Source organism: Oncorhynchus tshawytscha, linkage group LG02 (genome assembly GCF_018296145.1).
Source record: "Oncorhynchus tshawytscha isolate Ot180627B linkage group LG02, Otsh_v2.0, whole genome shotgun sequence".
NCBI classification, from domain to species: domain Eukaryota; kingdom Metazoa; phylum Chordata; class Actinopteri; order Salmoniformes; family Salmonidae; genus Oncorhynchus; species Oncorhynchus tshawytscha.
Window position 1 is genome coordinate 61,234,535 of NC_056430.1, and position 17,918 is coordinate 61,252,452.

The 17,918-nt window shown below is 39.8% G+C and overlaps 1 protein-coding gene across 1 annotated transcript in view; it reads left to right on the top strand.

Annotated features, from left to right (window-relative positions):
• The window catches only part of LOC112265517 (complement C3-like), a 58,013-nt gene extending 41,041 nt beyond the window's left edge, over positions 1-16,972 (top strand). The window contains 15 exon segments of the mRNA XM_042302024.1: positions 1,034-1,135; positions 1,297-1,447; positions 1,648-1,811; positions 2,921-3,079; positions 3,385-3,444; positions 3,591-3,681; positions 3,903-3,951; positions 4,132-4,219; positions 7,836-7,925; positions 8,048-8,153; positions 8,482-8,571; positions 8,928-9,011; positions 10,615-10,698; positions 11,808-11,943; positions 16,653-16,972. Coding sequence (XP_042157958.1) covers positions 1,034-1,135; positions 1,297-1,447; positions 1,648-1,811; positions 2,921-3,079; positions 3,385-3,444; positions 3,591-3,681; positions 3,903-3,951; positions 4,132-4,219; positions 7,836-7,925; positions 8,048-8,153; positions 8,482-8,571; positions 8,928-9,011; positions 10,615-10,698; positions 11,808-11,943; positions 16,653-16,797 — 1,599 coding nt within the window. The 3' untranslated portion in view covers positions 16,798-16,972.
• Positions 16,973-17,918: the final 946 nt, after the last annotated feature.

Consider the following 17,918-nt stretch of genomic DNA (forward strand, 5'->3'; position numbering starts at 1 on the left):
TGACATCTCCTTCACATAGAGTTGATCAGGCTGTTGATTGTGGCCTGTGGAATATTGTCCCACTCCTCATCCATGGCTGTGTGAAGTTGCTGGATATTGGCGGGAACTGGAACACGCTGCCATACACGTAGACCCAGAGCATCACAAACATGCTCAATGAGTGACATTTCTGGGATACAGGCCATGGAAGAACTGGGACATTTTCAGCTTTCAGGAGTTGTGTACAGAATCTTGCACCATGGGGCCGTGCTTTATCATGCTGAAACATAAGGTGATGGCGGCGGATGAAGGGCATGACAATGGGCCTCAGGATTTCATCACGGTATCTCTGTGCATTTAAATTTCCATTGATAAAATGCAATTGTGTTCGTTGTCCATAGCTTATGCCTGCCCGTACCATAACCACCATGGGGCACTCTGTTCACAATGTTGACATCAGCAAACCGCTCGCCCATATGACGCAATATACGTGGTCTGCGGTTGTGAGGCCTGTTGGATGTGCTGATAAATTCTCTAAAGCAAAGTTGGAGGCAGCTTATGGTAGAGAAATTAACATTCAATTCTCCGATGGACATTCCTGCAGTCAGCATGCCAATTGCATGCTCACTCAAAAAAAGATCTGTGGCATTGTGTTGTGTGACAAAACTGAACATTTTAGTGGCCTTATATTGTCCCCATCACAAGGTGCACCTGTGTAAGGATCATGCTGTTTAATCAGCTTCTTGATATGCCACGCCTGTCAGGTGGATTATCTTGGCGAAGGAGAAATGCTCACTAACAAGAATGTAAAATTTGCGCACAAAATTTGAGAAAAATAAGCTTTTTGTGTGTATGCAACATTTCAGGGATCTTTTATTTCAGCTCATGAAACATGGGACCAACACTTTACATGTTGCCTTTATATTTTTGTTCAGTGTATTTCTAAGTTGCATCTTGAGTTTTTGAGTCTGTAAAATATTGAGAACATAAATATTAAACAAAAAACCCAGATACCAACGTAGATATGGTTATTTCTGTCTGTGCCAATCTACAGGGAGATGTACTGGGGAAAGACGTGGATGACACCTTGACAGCATTTGTGCTCATAACCATGCAGGAAGCACACACAATTTGCATAAAGAACGATGGTATCAGGGTAAGTGGAATTTACACATTCTCATGTCCTCCTATTACTTCTCTCATACCCATGTTTTCTATGGCCATGCATATTCAAATAACAAAGGCATTGAGTAGTTTTTGAATGCCTTTTAGGATACTTAAAGAAGTTAGCAATTGCCTCTCTTCCTCTCCCTCCAGAACCTGCCAGAGAGCATTGAAAAGGCTAAGCAATACCTAGAATTTCGGAATCAACACCTGACCAACCCTTATTCAGTGGCTATGACCTCATACGCCCTGGCTAACGAGGGCAAGCTCAACCTGTCTATCCTATTCAAACACTCATCTACAGGTGACAGTATAAATCCTCCTTTATAGTAGGAAATATTGAGTAATTGAACCCTATGGACAGTATTATGTAGCCTAACCCATTTTTTACTTTTATAGCCCGATACTCTCTGCATCAAAAAGCTACATTTTGCCAGTGCAGCAGATGTTTTTGTACAGTTTGGTTTTTGTTAATAATAAATCATGTTTGTGTTTCCCCCACAGACCGGACCCACTGGCCTGTTTCAGAGAACCACCTTCTCACTCTGGAGGCCACAGCTTACGCCCTCTTGGCCCTGGTGAAGGCCGGTGCCTTCGAGGAAGCTGGTCCCATCGTTAGGTGGCTCAAAAGCCAGGGTTTTCAAAGAGGAGGTGACTCATCCACTCAGGTACAGCCAGACCCATGTAACACGTGACATCAAGCATCCAACAAGGGCAAACAGGCTGGTTAACCTTGGCTATGACGGGCTAATGTCCATACATCGTTTGAAACAGGCTGCTTCGGGGTCATGCAACATTATAATTCAATATAAGGAAATATGCCTTGTGGGGATGCATCATGTTATAGAAATCTGCATTTAGGATACAACAAACAACACTCAAGAGCCACATACAGTGAGGTCTAAAATGATGGACACCTTTGGTAAAGCTGAGCAATAATGACTGTAAAATAAATAATTAAAATACTGAGTAATATTGTATTTTCAAAATGTTTTGGAAATTACGTTATTTTATACTAATACAATTGCTCAGAGAAAGAGATTTTGTTTAAGTATACATTTTTTTCTCAAAAAGGTAAGGGTCCAAACGGGAGGTTAGCATGTCTTGAGGGTATGATCTTCGACCCTTTGTAACTTTCTCACTCATCGTCATTCATGATTCATCCAGGATTATCCGTAATCACGGTAGCATCCCCATTAATGTAGAAGTGTTTAGAAACATATTCTATTATTATTTACAATAAAAGTGACTCCAAAATAACACAATACAATTTACCATTCATTTCAATTAGGCACAAAAGAATCTGAAACACAACCAAAACTAACTGAACATGGTTCCAACAAGGTTGTAGTGTACTAGGAATATGGGACCAAATACTAAACTTTATTTATATGAATCTTTAGGGGTGTCAATAATTTTGACCCCTACCTTTTCAGAAAATAAAGTACTATTTGTAAAAATATATATCTTTCTCTGAGCAATTCTATTAGACTCCACGAAAAATATAAATGTAACATGCAACAATTTAAATGATTTTACTGAGTTACAGTTCACATAAGGAAATCAGTCAATTGAAATAAATTCATTTAGGCCTTTTAATCTATCGATTTTACATGACTGGGATTTTTTTGCAGGATACAATATAGCTCATTATTTGAATTATTTATTTTATACATCATTATTGCTAGTCTTTATCAAGGGTGTCATTAATTCCGGACCCAACTGTATACAGGCTTGGTACACATTCAACCCCCTCCTTCTGTTTCTTCCAAAACAGTCCACTATCATGGTGTTCCAGGCTGTGGCAGAGTACATGGCGAAAGCAGGAAAAGTAAAAGACATTGATCTGAATGTGGACATTGATATCTCAGGGAGAACTGAAGTCGTCAAGTGGTCATTTAGCAAGAGTACCGCCTTACTCACACGCACCGACAAGGTAAGGACGTATGCACACATAAGTCTCTTTGTAACACGTGAGAAGTGCAAACCTGTTGTCCATGAGCCTAGAACACAGTCGAGACAAACTTTTGAGTCACTCGAATCACATTTCTCAGTCAGAATGTTGTGGTGTGAACATGGTTCCCTGAGGAAAGGAACAAGGCAACCTGCATAACAGAGGGGGGAAGGAGAAATGTATGTTAGAGAAAGTGAATTAAGAGAATAGTTGATATTAGTGAGAGACGGAGGAAGTCTATTTTGTCTGTTAGGCAGGTCTTAAATGAACGTTTGTATTCTGTATAGGTCCAGCTGCATGATAACTTCACAGTAACTGCCAAAGGAACTGGTCTTGGGGAATTATTGGTAAGAAGGAAGGGGGGGTTCAATTGCACTGGATTTAAATTAGCCTAATTAGTGTGTGAAGACATTTGATTGATAACATAAAGATAAAATTAGTACCCGGGGATAACCAAGTAACACCAACCCTCTCCTTGCCTATCCATGTCAAGGTTACAACCATATACTATGCCACGCCCATAGAGAAGAACCAAGACTGCAAAAACTTTGTGCTTGATGTGGAACTAATAAAGCAGGCTAAAGGTAGGCTACTTGTCGTGGCTATTGTATTTTAACTTGTTCCCACTCAACAGTGATAACTGACGTTTTGTTTGTTTTGTTTTATTCATTGAAATGTGGAAAAGAGCTACTAGAGCTACTAGTTTGGTGGTTGTTGATATCTGCATGACTGAAGTGGACCCACTGTGTACAATGATGTCGTATTGCTAAATCTACTTTCAAAATGACATTTCTTGTCTTTAAAGTTGCACTCAACGGAGCCCAAGAGACATATATGCTCCACATTGATGTGTTGTAAGTAAAAGAAAAACCTGATTACTCGGGCAATACTATAATCACCATCATACTTTGTCTTAGGCCAATATTATTGTTAGATTGTATTCTTATCCAGTAAGAAAAGGAAACACAGTACATGCAAAAATGAAATCAGATAAAATCAAGTCTTTCTTAAGGACACTCCTGTTCTCTCCCAAGGTTTAAATCTGACAGAAATGCCACCATGACCATTTTAGACATCAGCTTGCTGACTGGCTTTGTAGTTGACGTTGAGGATCTGAAACAGGTGAGTTAACAAATGTTGATGTAGCAGATGGCTTATGGTGCATCGCTACTGCCTTTCTGAGACCTAGAAGTACTGTTGCCCAGGCATGGATCCAGAAAACAGTCAGGTACTGGGTCATTAGTATCGACTGTGCTTCTTGCAGATAGATTCGACTCCAGGTATTCTGGATTCATTGGATGTCAGAGAGGGATCACAGTGCTCCTTTTGGCTGGACAATTTCTGTTTCACATACATAGGAAAACAGCTTGCAGATATGCCATCTTAATTTGATCACTCCATTGTTGCAGAGAAATGCAAATTGTACTGTTTTTGAGGTTTAAAAAGGCTTCTAAAGTTTCCACATGTCAGACTTGATTTGCCCCAAAGAAAAATGTATCAAACCCCACAAATGTTCAGTAGTTATAATCCACATGATAATTCAAATTTCTTGTTGCTGCAGTACTATCTTCCTGCTGTGAGAAACATGGATAGCAGATCTGATAGCAGATCTTTATGTACTCTTATCCTTAATAGTCTTTCATTGGCCTAATTGTGATATTTCCCTGTAAAATTAATTAGGTCTATACTTGCAAACATTTTTTTTAAAGTTTTAGTTTAAAATTAAGCATCAGCCAATTAAATTGTTAATTCTTAGGGATAGCCCCCTTTTTTTCAATTTTTGCCTAAAATGACATCCACAAATCTAACTGCCTGTAGCTCAGGCCATGAAGCAAGGATATGCATATTCCTCATACCATTTGAAAGGAAACACTGAAGTTTGTGGAACTGTGAATTGAATGTAGGAGAAAATAACACAATAGATCTGTTAGAAGAAAATACAAAGAAAAAAAACAACCGTTTTTTGTGGGGGTTTTTTCTACCACCATCTTTGAAATGCAACAGAGGTCCCAAATCTAGACATCACTCCGGTTGTAATTCTGATGGTGTCCACAAGAGGGCAGCAGTGTATGTGCAAAGTTTCAGACTGATACTTGAAGTATGAGCAAGCTACATGACAATTAGTGTGAAGTCACCCAGGTACATTTGGGCAAATCGTGAAGGACACATTTACATTTTTCTGCAAGAATATTGTCAAATCTGTATACTTGGACTTTGATTTAGCTTTTCCAGTATTAGTAGCCATATTGTAAGTTCAACATTTGCAAAACACCCAGTTTTCATAACTTCATATCTCTCCATATTCTTGCAATTTTTGTCCAAAAGGAAAAGGTTTGCTGTCGCACAAGGTTAGCAGCAAAATTGTGCAACAGATACGGGGGTTCCCAGCTCATTGGCTATCTAGATAGCTTTGCTTGACCCCGATTGGTGCTTTTGACAAAGTTACAGTCAATCAAGTGAAGACCGCCCATGTCATCGGCACGCCATGAAGGTGTCGCTCTCTGACCAAATTTGGTGTCCTAGAGGATATACTACACTCCTAATGATATAATGAAGTCTGGTTACGTTCTAGGATCTCTAAGGAATAAATATGAATGTAATTTGACTGGCTGAAAAAAACGTTTAGGGTTAGATTTTCACAGATTCCTTTCTTTGCAAATCGAATGAGTGGAAATACAAAATCGATTGTGCATGCTATATGGACCTTTTTAGGATGTGAAAAAAGCTTTTATCTGACGAAACTTCATGTTATCTCTGGGGACCCTTATGATGATAAATCAGAGCAAGATTTCAGAATGTAAGTAGACATTTCACCGTCAGAGGTGATTTTATCAAACCTGTCGTGGTGAAAAAAGTGTTTGTTGTTTTGAGCTCTCCTCAAACAATAGCATGGCATTTTTTTCGCAGTAATAGCTACTGTAAATTGGACAGTGCAGTTATATTAACAAGAATTTAAGCTTTCAGTCGATATAAGACTGAATATGTTCCGATATTAGTTGTTTCTCTAAAATCTGAGATCATGACACACGGCGCTACATGATTTACAATTGTCCCGTTGATGGAACGCCTATCCCTAATTAACGTAGTTGCACTTGATCAAAGGCTACATTTAAGCTGTTTCCATTACATAACCTGGCAAATTTAGCCCTATGCTATCCTCACTATGTGAACATGATTATATCCGGTTAAAATTCCATATTAGGCCATTCAAATTGGCGATGTAGTTGGACGTGATAGAACACTTTTCCTTAACAGCAGTCAAACGGCAAAATCTAATCAGTTACTAAAACGAGCACCAACTTTTTGGACGATTAGCTCACCTGGTGAGGTTAGCATAGGGCTAACGTATACCAGGTTATCTGATGGGACCAGCTACAATGTAGCGTTCTATCATGTGACACTAAGTCAACAATTTTAATTGGCTGGTGCTTAAACTTAACCTTGAATTGAAACTTTTCTGAATGTTCTCAAGTATGGTCCTACATATTTCCATTTCACACAATATAAACATGTAGCTAGCTATACATACAGATGAGAGGAGGCTGGTGGGAGGAGCCATACTAGGATGGGTTCATTGTAATGGCTGGAATGGAGTCAATGGAACGGAGTCAAACACATCAAACATATGGAAACCACATGTTTGTCTCCGTTCCAATATTCCATTCCAGCCATTACAATGAACCCGTCCTCCTATAGCTCCTCCCACCAGCCTCCTCTGATACAGATAGAACCAACTGAGTGTGGCAGAATATGGACAAAATGCATACAACTGTTAAACATTACATTCAGTGTCACCAGATTATGTAAACCATTAAATTGTGTCTATACTCTTCTGCAACCATACTGTCTGCACTAAAGTCCCTTTTTAGCAGTTAAGTACCTTACTCTTTTAGTTTTCCATTAAAATAGGCAAAAATAAGAAAAAAGTGTAGTGTAAAAAAGTGCTTAGCAACAACAAAAAATTCCAGATAAATAATTTTGCTAGGACTGTCTGAGAGTGGTCTGAGTGAGGGTCCGAATAGAAGGGATATGTATCCTGAAAACTAGCTGTTATTGTTGGCTGAGAGGTCTTGCAAAACCTGATTACAAGGTCCTGTTTCAACCAGCAACAATCATGAATAACACAGATCAATTTATTTCACACGTTTACAATGTTAGTTTCATCAGCTGTTACGCAATAGAATACAAAAACACAGGCAAAAAAAGAATTGTGACTGCACTGGGCCTCACACGTGATTACACCTTTGGCGGAATTGATACTGAGGATATTATAAACATGTTATTTTTATATACATAATTTTACATACCTGTAGTAGTCAATAACTGGACACAAAAGTTACTGTGTTCGCAGTTCTGGTGTATTCTTTATTCTGAAGAATCTCAGACAGAACTTCTTCCATCACTACTACCGCCACAGAGTAACAGTGTCATCTATTGGATTGATAGTAGAACTACAGATACAGCTTGTAGGAGACAAATGCACATTAATTAGACAGCTTAACTTTTGGTTTAAAAAATATCAAAAGAATCTCTTTTTCTAGTGTCTAATTTTTCAACCCATTACAACTGCTTAAATGCCGCTCTGATGTAGTTATGGCAATACTCTTAAACCTTCCGGCTGCATGAACACACAGCATTGCCTAAGTACACAGTTTTTCTTCATTTTGCGATTTTTGTTTTGTGGATAATACCATAAACATTAATGGTTCAAAGTTCACTCTTGTGTTTCTGCTTGCAGTTGTCAACCGGGACGGAAAGGTACATTCAGAGGTTTGAAATGGACAAAAAGTTGTCTGAGAGGGGCTCCCTCATCATCTATCTTGGCCAGGTATCTGTTTGTGACATGCCACGCTGGTATTGAAATGGCTTTCTTCTTCTCAGTGACATGTATACAATGGCGAAACTTAATTGTATTATTCAATGTTCACTATGTCTCCGGTATCCTTTAAGGTTTCTAATAAACTAGCAGACAAGGTGGCGTTCAGAATACACAAGGTACAAGATGTAGGTCTGCTTCAACCCGTTGGGGTCACCGTTTATGAATACTATGCTCAAGGTATGCATTATTTTTTAGAGGGGATATGAACCAGACCTGGTTTAAATATAATTCACATTTCTTTAAAATACTTAACATGTGCTTGATTCAGCTTGTCTGGTGGAATGGAACAAATGGAATAGTCCCAAAAGTATAAACCCTGCCCATTTGGCATTCCAGGCAGGCTCAATCAAACACTCAAAGTATTTGAAAGAAAACATATACTATTAGAACCCAGGTCTGATGTAAGCACAGACACTCACATGTGCCTCATAGACTACAATGCATTCACTAGAAATGCCAACGCACGGACGGAAATTGTCTTGAATGGGGACTTTTGTCATTTTAGAGAACCGCTGTGTGAAGTTCTACCACCCAAATAAGAAGGACGGAACCCTGAACAGGCTTTGTCAGGAAGATGTGTGCCGTTGTGCTGAAGGTACCATGCCTCGGTGGCCAAATAGCTGCCAAAAAGTAGTTGCAGTTATAGGATCAGCTTACCCTACTCTGATTATTTTACCATCATCCATTCAATGTTGAGGAAAATCCAAAATATCATGTTCCATTTTCACATGGAATGATCATTTTGCCTGTACAATAATATGTTAATGTAGCCTGGGTAACAGTCTGTTTCTGCCATCATTCCACTCCAAGGAGTGGAATGTTTGCACAAAACAGGTTCTGAATTTCAGCTTAATGTTAATATACTGAATGCCAAAGTAATACTGTCCTCACTATATAGATTGGCTGGTTACTTTGACATGTTCATTCTCACACATTACCTTTCTTTCATAGAGAGCTGTAGCTTCCAGAAGAAACATGGAGACATGAGTAAAGTGAAATTGTTGGACAAAGCCTGCGAAGCTGGAATGGATTATGGTAAGTCTCTAGTCTTTTGAGACAGACAATTGTGTTCAATAGTATGGCACAATGATGCAAAGTGCTTTGCAATGGAATATTTGTATTTTCTCCCTACTGGACACAATTGTCTAATTAAAGTGAAAAAATTATAAACTCAGCAAAAAAAGAAACGGCCCTTTTTCAGGACCCTGTTTTTCAAAGATAATTCGTAAAAATCAAAATAACTTCACAGATCTTCATTGTAAAGGGTTTAAACACTGTTTCTCATGCTTGTTCAATGGACCATAAACAATTAATGAACATGCACTTTTGGAACAGTCATTAAGACACTAACAGCTTACAGATGGTAGGCAATTAAGGTCACAGTTACGAAAACGTACGACACTAAAGAGGCCTTTCTACTGACTCTGAAAAACACCAAAAGAAAGATGCCCAGGGTCTCTGCTCATCTGTGTGAACGTGCCTTAGGCATGCTTACAAGGAGGCATGAGGACTGCAGATGTGGCCAGGGCAATAAATTGCAATGTCTGTACTGTGAGACGCCTAAGACAGTGCTACAGGGAGACAGGTCGGACAGCTGATCGTCCTCGCAGTGGCAGACCACATGTAGCAACACCTGCACAGGACCGGTACATCCGAACATCACACCCGCAGGACAAGTACAGGATGGCGACAACAACTGCCCAAGTTACACCAGGAATGCACAATCCCTCCATCAGTGCTCAGACTGTCCACAATAGGCAGATAGAGGCTGGGCTGAGGGCTTGTAGGCCTGTTGTAAGGCAGACATCACTGGCAACAACTTCACCTATGGGCACAAATCCATCGTCGCTGGACCAGTCAGGACTGGCAAAAAGTGCTCTTCACTGATGGGTCGTGGTTTTGTCTCACCACTGGTGATGGTCGGATTTGCGTTTATCGAGGTGGAGGGTCCATCATGGTCTGGGGTGGTGTGTCACAGCATCATCGGACTGAGCTTGTTGTCATTGCAGGCATTCTCAACGCTGTGCGTTACAGGGAAGACATCCTCCTCCCTCATGTGGTACCCTTCCTGCAGGCTCATCCTGACATGACCCTCCAGCATGACAATGCCACCAGCCATCCTACTCGTTCTGTGCATGATTTCCTGCAAGATAGGAATGTCAGTGTTCTGCCATGGCCAGCGAAGAGCCAGGCTCTCAATCCCATTGAGCACGTCTGGGACCTGTTGGATTAGAGGGTGAGGGCTAGGGCCATTCCCCCCAGAAATGTCCAGCAACTTGCAGGTGCCTTGGTGGAAGAGTAGGGTAACATCTCACAGCAAGAACTGGCAAATCTGGTGCAGTCCATGAGGAGGAGATGCACTGCAGTACTTAATGCAACTGGTGGCCCACCAGATACTGACTGTTACTTTTGATTTTGACCCCCTCCCCCCTTTGTTCAGGGACACATTATTCTATTTCTGTTAGTCACATGTCTCTGGAACTTGTTCAGTTTATTCTCAGTTGTTGAATCTTGTTATGTTCATAAAAATATTTACACATGTTAAGTTTGCTGAAAAGAAACGCAGTTGACAGTGAGGACGTTTCTTTTTTTTTCTGAGTTTATGTTTACTTATTCATATGACTGTCTTTTTTCACAGTTTTCAAAGCCTCCTTGGTTAACGCAACACTGGAGTCCTACACCGATACATACCTAATGGAAATAAAAATGATTATCAAAGAAGGTAGGATAAGTCCTTAATGTTTAGTCTGGAGTTTCCAAACGATAATCATTCACTGCTGGATTATTTTGAGGATGACTATGTGTATCAACAGTGACAGTTGATATTTTGTTAACATTTTCAAATGCTCCTCTCACTTTAACACAAATGTGTCATTCCACGAATAGAGTGCCTATTGGGTAGTGTAATTCGTCCAAAATATATATTTAGAATTTTTCACCTAAATTTTCACATTCTGTTCAACTTCATAAAAAACGTGTTTCCCCATCTTAAGAGGTTTAATTAAGAGGAATTAATATAAAAGTGACAGGGTTGATCGTAACAGTGTTGACAATTTCATCTTGAATCAACCATAACTTCCCTTCTGACAGGGGAAATGGAAGCTTGTAGTGTGTAACAGGGAGGGGCAATTGAATGCAAGCTTGTTAAAATATTTCTAGCCTACCTATCGATTGGTAACAGGGTTGACTTATGTTCAATGTGCTCAGTTTTCCACCATTAAACACCAGAAAATGGAAAATGCTTTTACACTTTGATTTGACTATTAAATGTTCAATATTTAATTGGAAAAAATCTTAATTTTACCAGATTAAAACGAGACTTCAGGTTGACCTTAAAACTGAGGGACATATGTTAATGAATCCCTAATCACATGAAATAAGTAAACATCTTCAGAAATGACTTTACCAAAGCAACAAAGTAAATAGGGCTTCACAATGATGGTGAAAACTTGTGAAAATCTTGGGGTTATGTGGGATTACATTTTCCCAGAAGTTGACATGAAAGTTGCCAAAAATGGGGATTTTCAGAGAAAACAAATCCCTTACTTGAATAAAAACACACTCCTATTGGAATTATTACCATGGTTTAGTTAAAGCATAGATATTTGTGATCCAAATGGTAAATCAAGTGTTATCAACATTTACACACAATGTCTGAAGTACATAAATGGCAATGTATTCATGGAGTGACCCAAATATTCCCTAGAAACACAATATGGGTTTTACACACAAATGCAAAATGTTTTTGTTTTGTAAGCCGCTCTTTTTCAGAAAGTTTAAAACCAAGTTCTTTAGAAATGAGATCAACGTTAATGTTCAATTTCTCTTTAGGCACTGACCTTCTGTTGGACGGGGAAAAGCGCTTGTTCCTGGCCCACCCCTCCTGTAGAAAGGCACTGGATCTGGAAGAAGGCCAGAGCTACCTGCTCATGGGAGACAGTGCAGCTCTTATCCAGAATGGTGACAGGTAAGAAATGTCTCATCATTTCATTACGCTAGTTTCAAAAGAGTTTTGAAGAGAAATCTTGCCTACGACTCATATTTTTGCAAAGAGCAACTTTCATGATTTATTTTTTATTTTTACGAAAACCAGATGTTTTAGGCTCAGTTATAGTGAAACACGTCTATTCTGGTCTTCATTTGGACTGTTCGTTGCGAAAGTGATATATTTAGGTATTTTAGTAGTAAATCTAGCTCTTTTCGCCCCTAGCAGTACCATTGGAATCGTAATGTAAAGTGACTCCACGCCATCAAGGGAGGGGTTCCGTATGAAATACCCTCCCTTCTAGATGTGCTGGGTGGTACCATCTCAAGGGAGGGGTTCCGTATGAAATACCCTCCCTTCTAGATGTGCTGGGTGGTACCATCTCAAGGGAGGGGTTCCGTATGAAATACCCTCCCTTCTAGATGTGCTGGGTGGTACCATCTCAAGGGAGGGGTTCCGTATGAAATACCCTCCCTTCTAGATGTGCTGGGTGGTACCATCTCAAGGAGGGGTTCCATATGAAATACCCTTCCTTCTAGATGTGCTGGGTGGCACCATCTCAAGGGAGGGGTTCCGTATGAAATACCCTCCCTTCTAGATGTGCTGGGTGGTACCATCTCAAGGGAGGGGTTCCGTATGAAATACCCTCCCTTCTAGATGTGCTGGGTGGTACCATCTCAAGGGAGGGGTTCCGTATGAAATACCCTTCCTTCTAGATGTGCTGGGTGGTACCATCTCAAGGGAGGGGTTCCATATGAAATACCCTTCCTTCTAGATGTGCTGGGTGGCACCATCTCAAAGGAGGGGTTCCGTATGAAATACCCTTCCTTCTAGATGTGCTGGGTGGTACCACCTCAAGTCTTTCTATAAAAGCAGGTGAAAGCCTGCCTTATTTGGTAATGGTCTTGGTAATTGGAGTGGGCCAATATATTTTGCCCGATTCATCCTTGACTAGACTACTGAAGTTACACAAAATTCAAAAGGCAGTAAGGCACATTTCCCAATTTGAACAACAATTCAAAGTTTTTGCTTACCGTTTCATACACATCTATGTATGTTACAAAAAAAACATGTAAGCTATGAGGATTATACATTTATATTTGTAGCTACATCCTAAGAAGAAATAGATGCCAATGGTGGTCATGTCAACTTGTATTTTTTCCCCAACCAATGACAGATTGGTGGTGCAGTCTGCTAAAACAGTTGGCTCATACTGTAGTTGAATGGTTGTGAGCTCTAATCAATATGTATAACTTTTTTAATTTAACCTTTTATTTAACTAGGCAAGTCAGTTATGAACAGTGGGTTAACTGCCTTGTTCAGGGGCAGAACGACAGATTTTTACCTTGTCAGCTTGGAGATTTGATCTAGCAACCTTTCAGGTATTGGCCCTAATGCTCTAACTCTGCCACCCTGGCAGGTAGCCTATAAGAGGGGCACACTGTATTGAAGCCACCGCGCAGCCATCTTGGTACTACTCCTCATTTGTTAAAAAAATTTTTTAGGAAGCTATAGAAATACATTTATTACTGTCTACATTCCTTTTTGACACATGTACAGTATTATATTACAGACACCTTAATGCATACTTATAAATGATATTATGTGAGCTAAACTTAAAAATGAAAAAAAAAAATCCTTCAAGTATTTTTTGGAGTACTATTGTTACAACAAAAATACTTAAATACATGTAATTTTGTCCTTGAAACATTTAATTGAAATACTATAGAATTCCATTCATTCCTATGGTGGACTGCTCCTACTTGGGAGTGCCAATATGGCCGACCGGTGGCTTCAAAGCCTCTCAATGGCCAATACATAGCATCAGAAATCCAGGGTTTATATACGTTATTGGTTCTAATTCCACATAAGGCAGATATCCATATACAGCTCTGGAAAAAAATAAAAGAGACCACTGTAAAGGATCAGTTTCTCTGGTTTTACTATTTATAGGTATGTGTTTGGGTAAAATGAACATTTTAGTTTTATTCTATAAACTACTGACATTTCTCTCCACCAGTCTTTCACATTGATGATGGGTGAATTTATGCCACTCCTGGCACAAAAATTCAAGCAGCTTGGCTTTGTTTGATGGTTGTGACCATCCATCTTCCTCTTGATCACAATCCAGAGGTTTTCAATGGGGTTCAGGTCATGAGATTGGGTTGGCCATGACAGAGTCTTGATCTGGTGGTCCTCCATCCACACTTTGATTGACCTGGCTGTGTGGTACAGAGCATTGTCCTGCTGGAAAAACCAATCCTCAGAGTTGGGGAACATTGTCAGAGCAGAAGGAAGCAAGTTTTCTACCAGGACAACCTTGTACGTGGCTTAATTCAACCTTGTACGTGGCTTGATTCACTGAGACGAGTGCCTTCGACTGCTACGTCACTCAGCAGCCCCCACACCGCGCTGTTCACCTGGAATGCTTTTCCAACAGTCTTGAAGGAGTTCCCACATATGCTGAGCACTTGTTGGCTGCTTTTCCTTCGCTCTGCGGTTGAAGTCGGGGGAATGTGGAGGCCAGGTCATCCGATGCAGAAATCCATCAATCCCCTTCTTGGTAAAATAGCCCTTACACAGCCTGAATGTGTGTTGGGTCATTGTCCTGTTGAAAAACAAATGATAGTCCCACTAAGCCCAAACCAGATGGGATGGCGTATCGCAGCAGAATGCTGTGGTGGCCATGGTGACAGTGTCACCAGCAAAGCACTCCCACACCATCTTCACGCAGTCATCAGATATCTATTTTTAGCATATTGCCTTACCTTTTCTCATTGCTGTTCAAAATAGAAAGAAAACATATAGGTTTTCATAACACTTCCTCCTCCATCCTTTACGGTAGGAAATACACATGCGGAGATCATCCGTTCACCCACTCCGCGTCTCACAGACATGAAGTTGGAACCAAAAATCTCAAACTTGGACTCCAGACCACAGGATACATTTCCACCAGTCTAATGTCCATTGCTTGTGTTTCTTGAACCAAGCAAGTCTCTTCTTCTTATTGGTGTCCTTTAGTAGTGGTTTCTTTGCAGCAATTCGACCATGAAGGCCTGATTCACACAATCTCGTCTAAACAGTTGATGTTGAGATATGTCTGTTTTATTTGGGCTGCAATTTCTGAGGCTGGTAAGTCTAATGAACGTATCCTCTGCAGCAGAGGTAACTCTGTGTCTTCCATTGCTGTGGCGGTCCTCATGAGAGCCAGTTTCATCATAGTACTTGATAGGTTTTGGGACAGCACTTGAAGAAACTTTAAAAGTTCTTGAAATGTTCAGGGTTGGCTGACCTTCATGTCTTAAAGTAATGATGGACTGTCATTTCTCTTTGCTTATTTGAGCTGTTCTTGCCATAAAATGGACTTGGTCTTTTACCAAATAGGGCTACCTTCTGTATACCCCCCTACCTTGTCACAAAACAACTGACTGGCTTAAGAAGGAAAGAAATTCCATAAATTTACTTTTAAGAAGACACACCTGTTAATTGAAATGCATTCCAGGTGACTACCTCATGAAGCTGGTTGAGAGAATAACAAGAGTGTGCAAAGCTATCGTTAAGCCAAAGGGTGGCTACAAGGAAGAATCTCAAATAAACAAATCCAAATATATTTTATAACATTTTTTGGTTACTACATGATTCCATATGTGTTATTTCATAGTTGATGTCTGCACTATTATTCTACAATGTAGAAAAATAGTAAAAAAGTATGTATTTACAATATTCATCCTGTGCCCACACACTTCTAATTATGAAAATATACCTGTGAGAGGGGTCGTAGTAGTTGAAGGTTTTTATAAAGAGCCACTGTGTAAATACTGCAATGCGGGATTGAATTGAACCCCTAGTCTTCATTTTCAAGGTGATAATTGCACTTTTCTTCCCAACATAATCCCGCAATAAATGTGAGTCCACATTTCACTGTGAGCTAACTGTTCAGAGCTGTATTTGCTTGTGATGCACATCATTTTATTATCAGTGTGCCACACTGGTAAGTGTGAGCAATTCCCCCCATCCACAACTTCTCATTTGAATGCATTCTTTTAAGGGGTTGGGCAAGCCTGAAATTGAGCTTGAAAGTTACACCCTGATGTTAAATCTGACTTCGGAATCAGATTCCTGATTAACCCTTCAAGTGTAGATCAGATGAAACAAACAATGGCATGCAGCATCCACTTTCAAGGAGTAGTTCAGTATTTTACTACTTGCTGTTAGATGGTTCTTCACCCGTAAAGCAGTCTATGGGCCAGGAAAAACTGTAATCCATGGTTCTGTTTTCGTTAAACAGCCATTACTAACTTCAACTAACTTTAGCCACCGCTAGCTAACAATCAATGGAAGTGATATGGGGGATGTGAGCATGTTATTTTTTGAATGACCAAATCACCTTTAAGTAACATCAAGCCGAATATGGAGTTGATTTTAACTTATTTCAGGTGATTTGGAGAAACAAAAAATGTTTACATGCTCTCATCAATTTCAATGATTTTTTTATGCGAGCAGTGGCTAAAGTTTGTAGTGGCTGTTTAAAGAAAACTGAACCATGGATTCGTTTCTCCTGACCCATAGACTACTTTCATCTAACATCAAGTTGTCAAAGCTATAAATTAGCTATTTCATTAACTGTAACTACATTTCTGTCACGCTACTAGACCGCAAAACCCTGCTAAGAGCTATGTCTTTGTGTCTAGATTCGAGTACGTATTGGGTGAGCGGACATGGATCGAATCCTGGCCCACAAGTGATGAGTGCAATATCCAGGGTCCGACCAGGGAAAGATGTTTGGAAATCAATGACTTTGTTCACGTAATGGAAAACGAAGGATGTGTAAACTAGAGTGAACATGTGTTATTCTGTTTTCATTGTCACAGTTACATTTTTTCCTTGCAAAAGAATGTCTGCTCCAACTGTAGCCTAAATTAGCGCTGTACTTGTCAATTAAAATGCTTTGTTTGTTGTGCTGGAAGATAATTGCAAAGAAAAAAAAACATGAATAAAGATGTTATTCCAATTTTCTGGTTTGACACCAGTCTCAGTCAGGGGGTTAAACCAGGGTCATCCATGTCCCATGCAGTCCTGTGTGGCTCAGTAGGTAAAGCAATTGACTTACACCGTCTGGGCATACCCATATGAAAATGTATGCATGTACCAGTTAAGAGTAAAGACATATATCCATGAAGGTAAATCTACAAAGAAATTATGGCCTGGCTGGTTGGTGTTGTAATGCAATGCAGTTCTTTTTCAAACCAACTTTTAAATAGATCCAAAAAACAAACTCTACCAGTAGGTGGCCCACTTCATGAAATCACTTGTTCTAACGAGTCTGCACACATTTGAATGGTGTCTCTGAACTGCTCAGTGGATGTTTACATGCTGACCAGACCGGACGTTGATTTTGTTCACCCACACCAGAAGCAATCAGAACACGCAGGTTGAAATATCAAAACAAACTCTGAACCGATTATATTACTTTGGGGACAGGTTGAAAAGCATCAATCGTTTATGGCAATTTAGCTAGCTATTTTGTCCTGGGATATAAACATTGGGTTGTTATTTTACCTGAAATGCACAAGGTCCTCTACTCCGACAATTAATCCACAGATAAAAGGGTAAACTGAATTCCTTTCTCGTCATCTCTCCTCCTTCCTCAGGCTTCTTTTTCACTTCTTTGGACATTATATGGCGGTTGGCAACCAACTTTACAGTGTATTACTACAACAATTGGAGTGTGGACGTCAGTTCATCTTTCAATCACCCACGTATATGCTGCTAAACACCAATGAGATGGCACATGGGTATATGCTCTTAAAAACCAATGAGATGGGAGAGGCCAGAAGAGACTAAAAGAAACTATTTCTAAAAGAAACTATTTTTATTTTAGCATCTGGCAACGCAGACGCTCGCATGGAGTTGGAGCAATGATTGAATAAATTTATTTTACAAAACTCACTCACGTG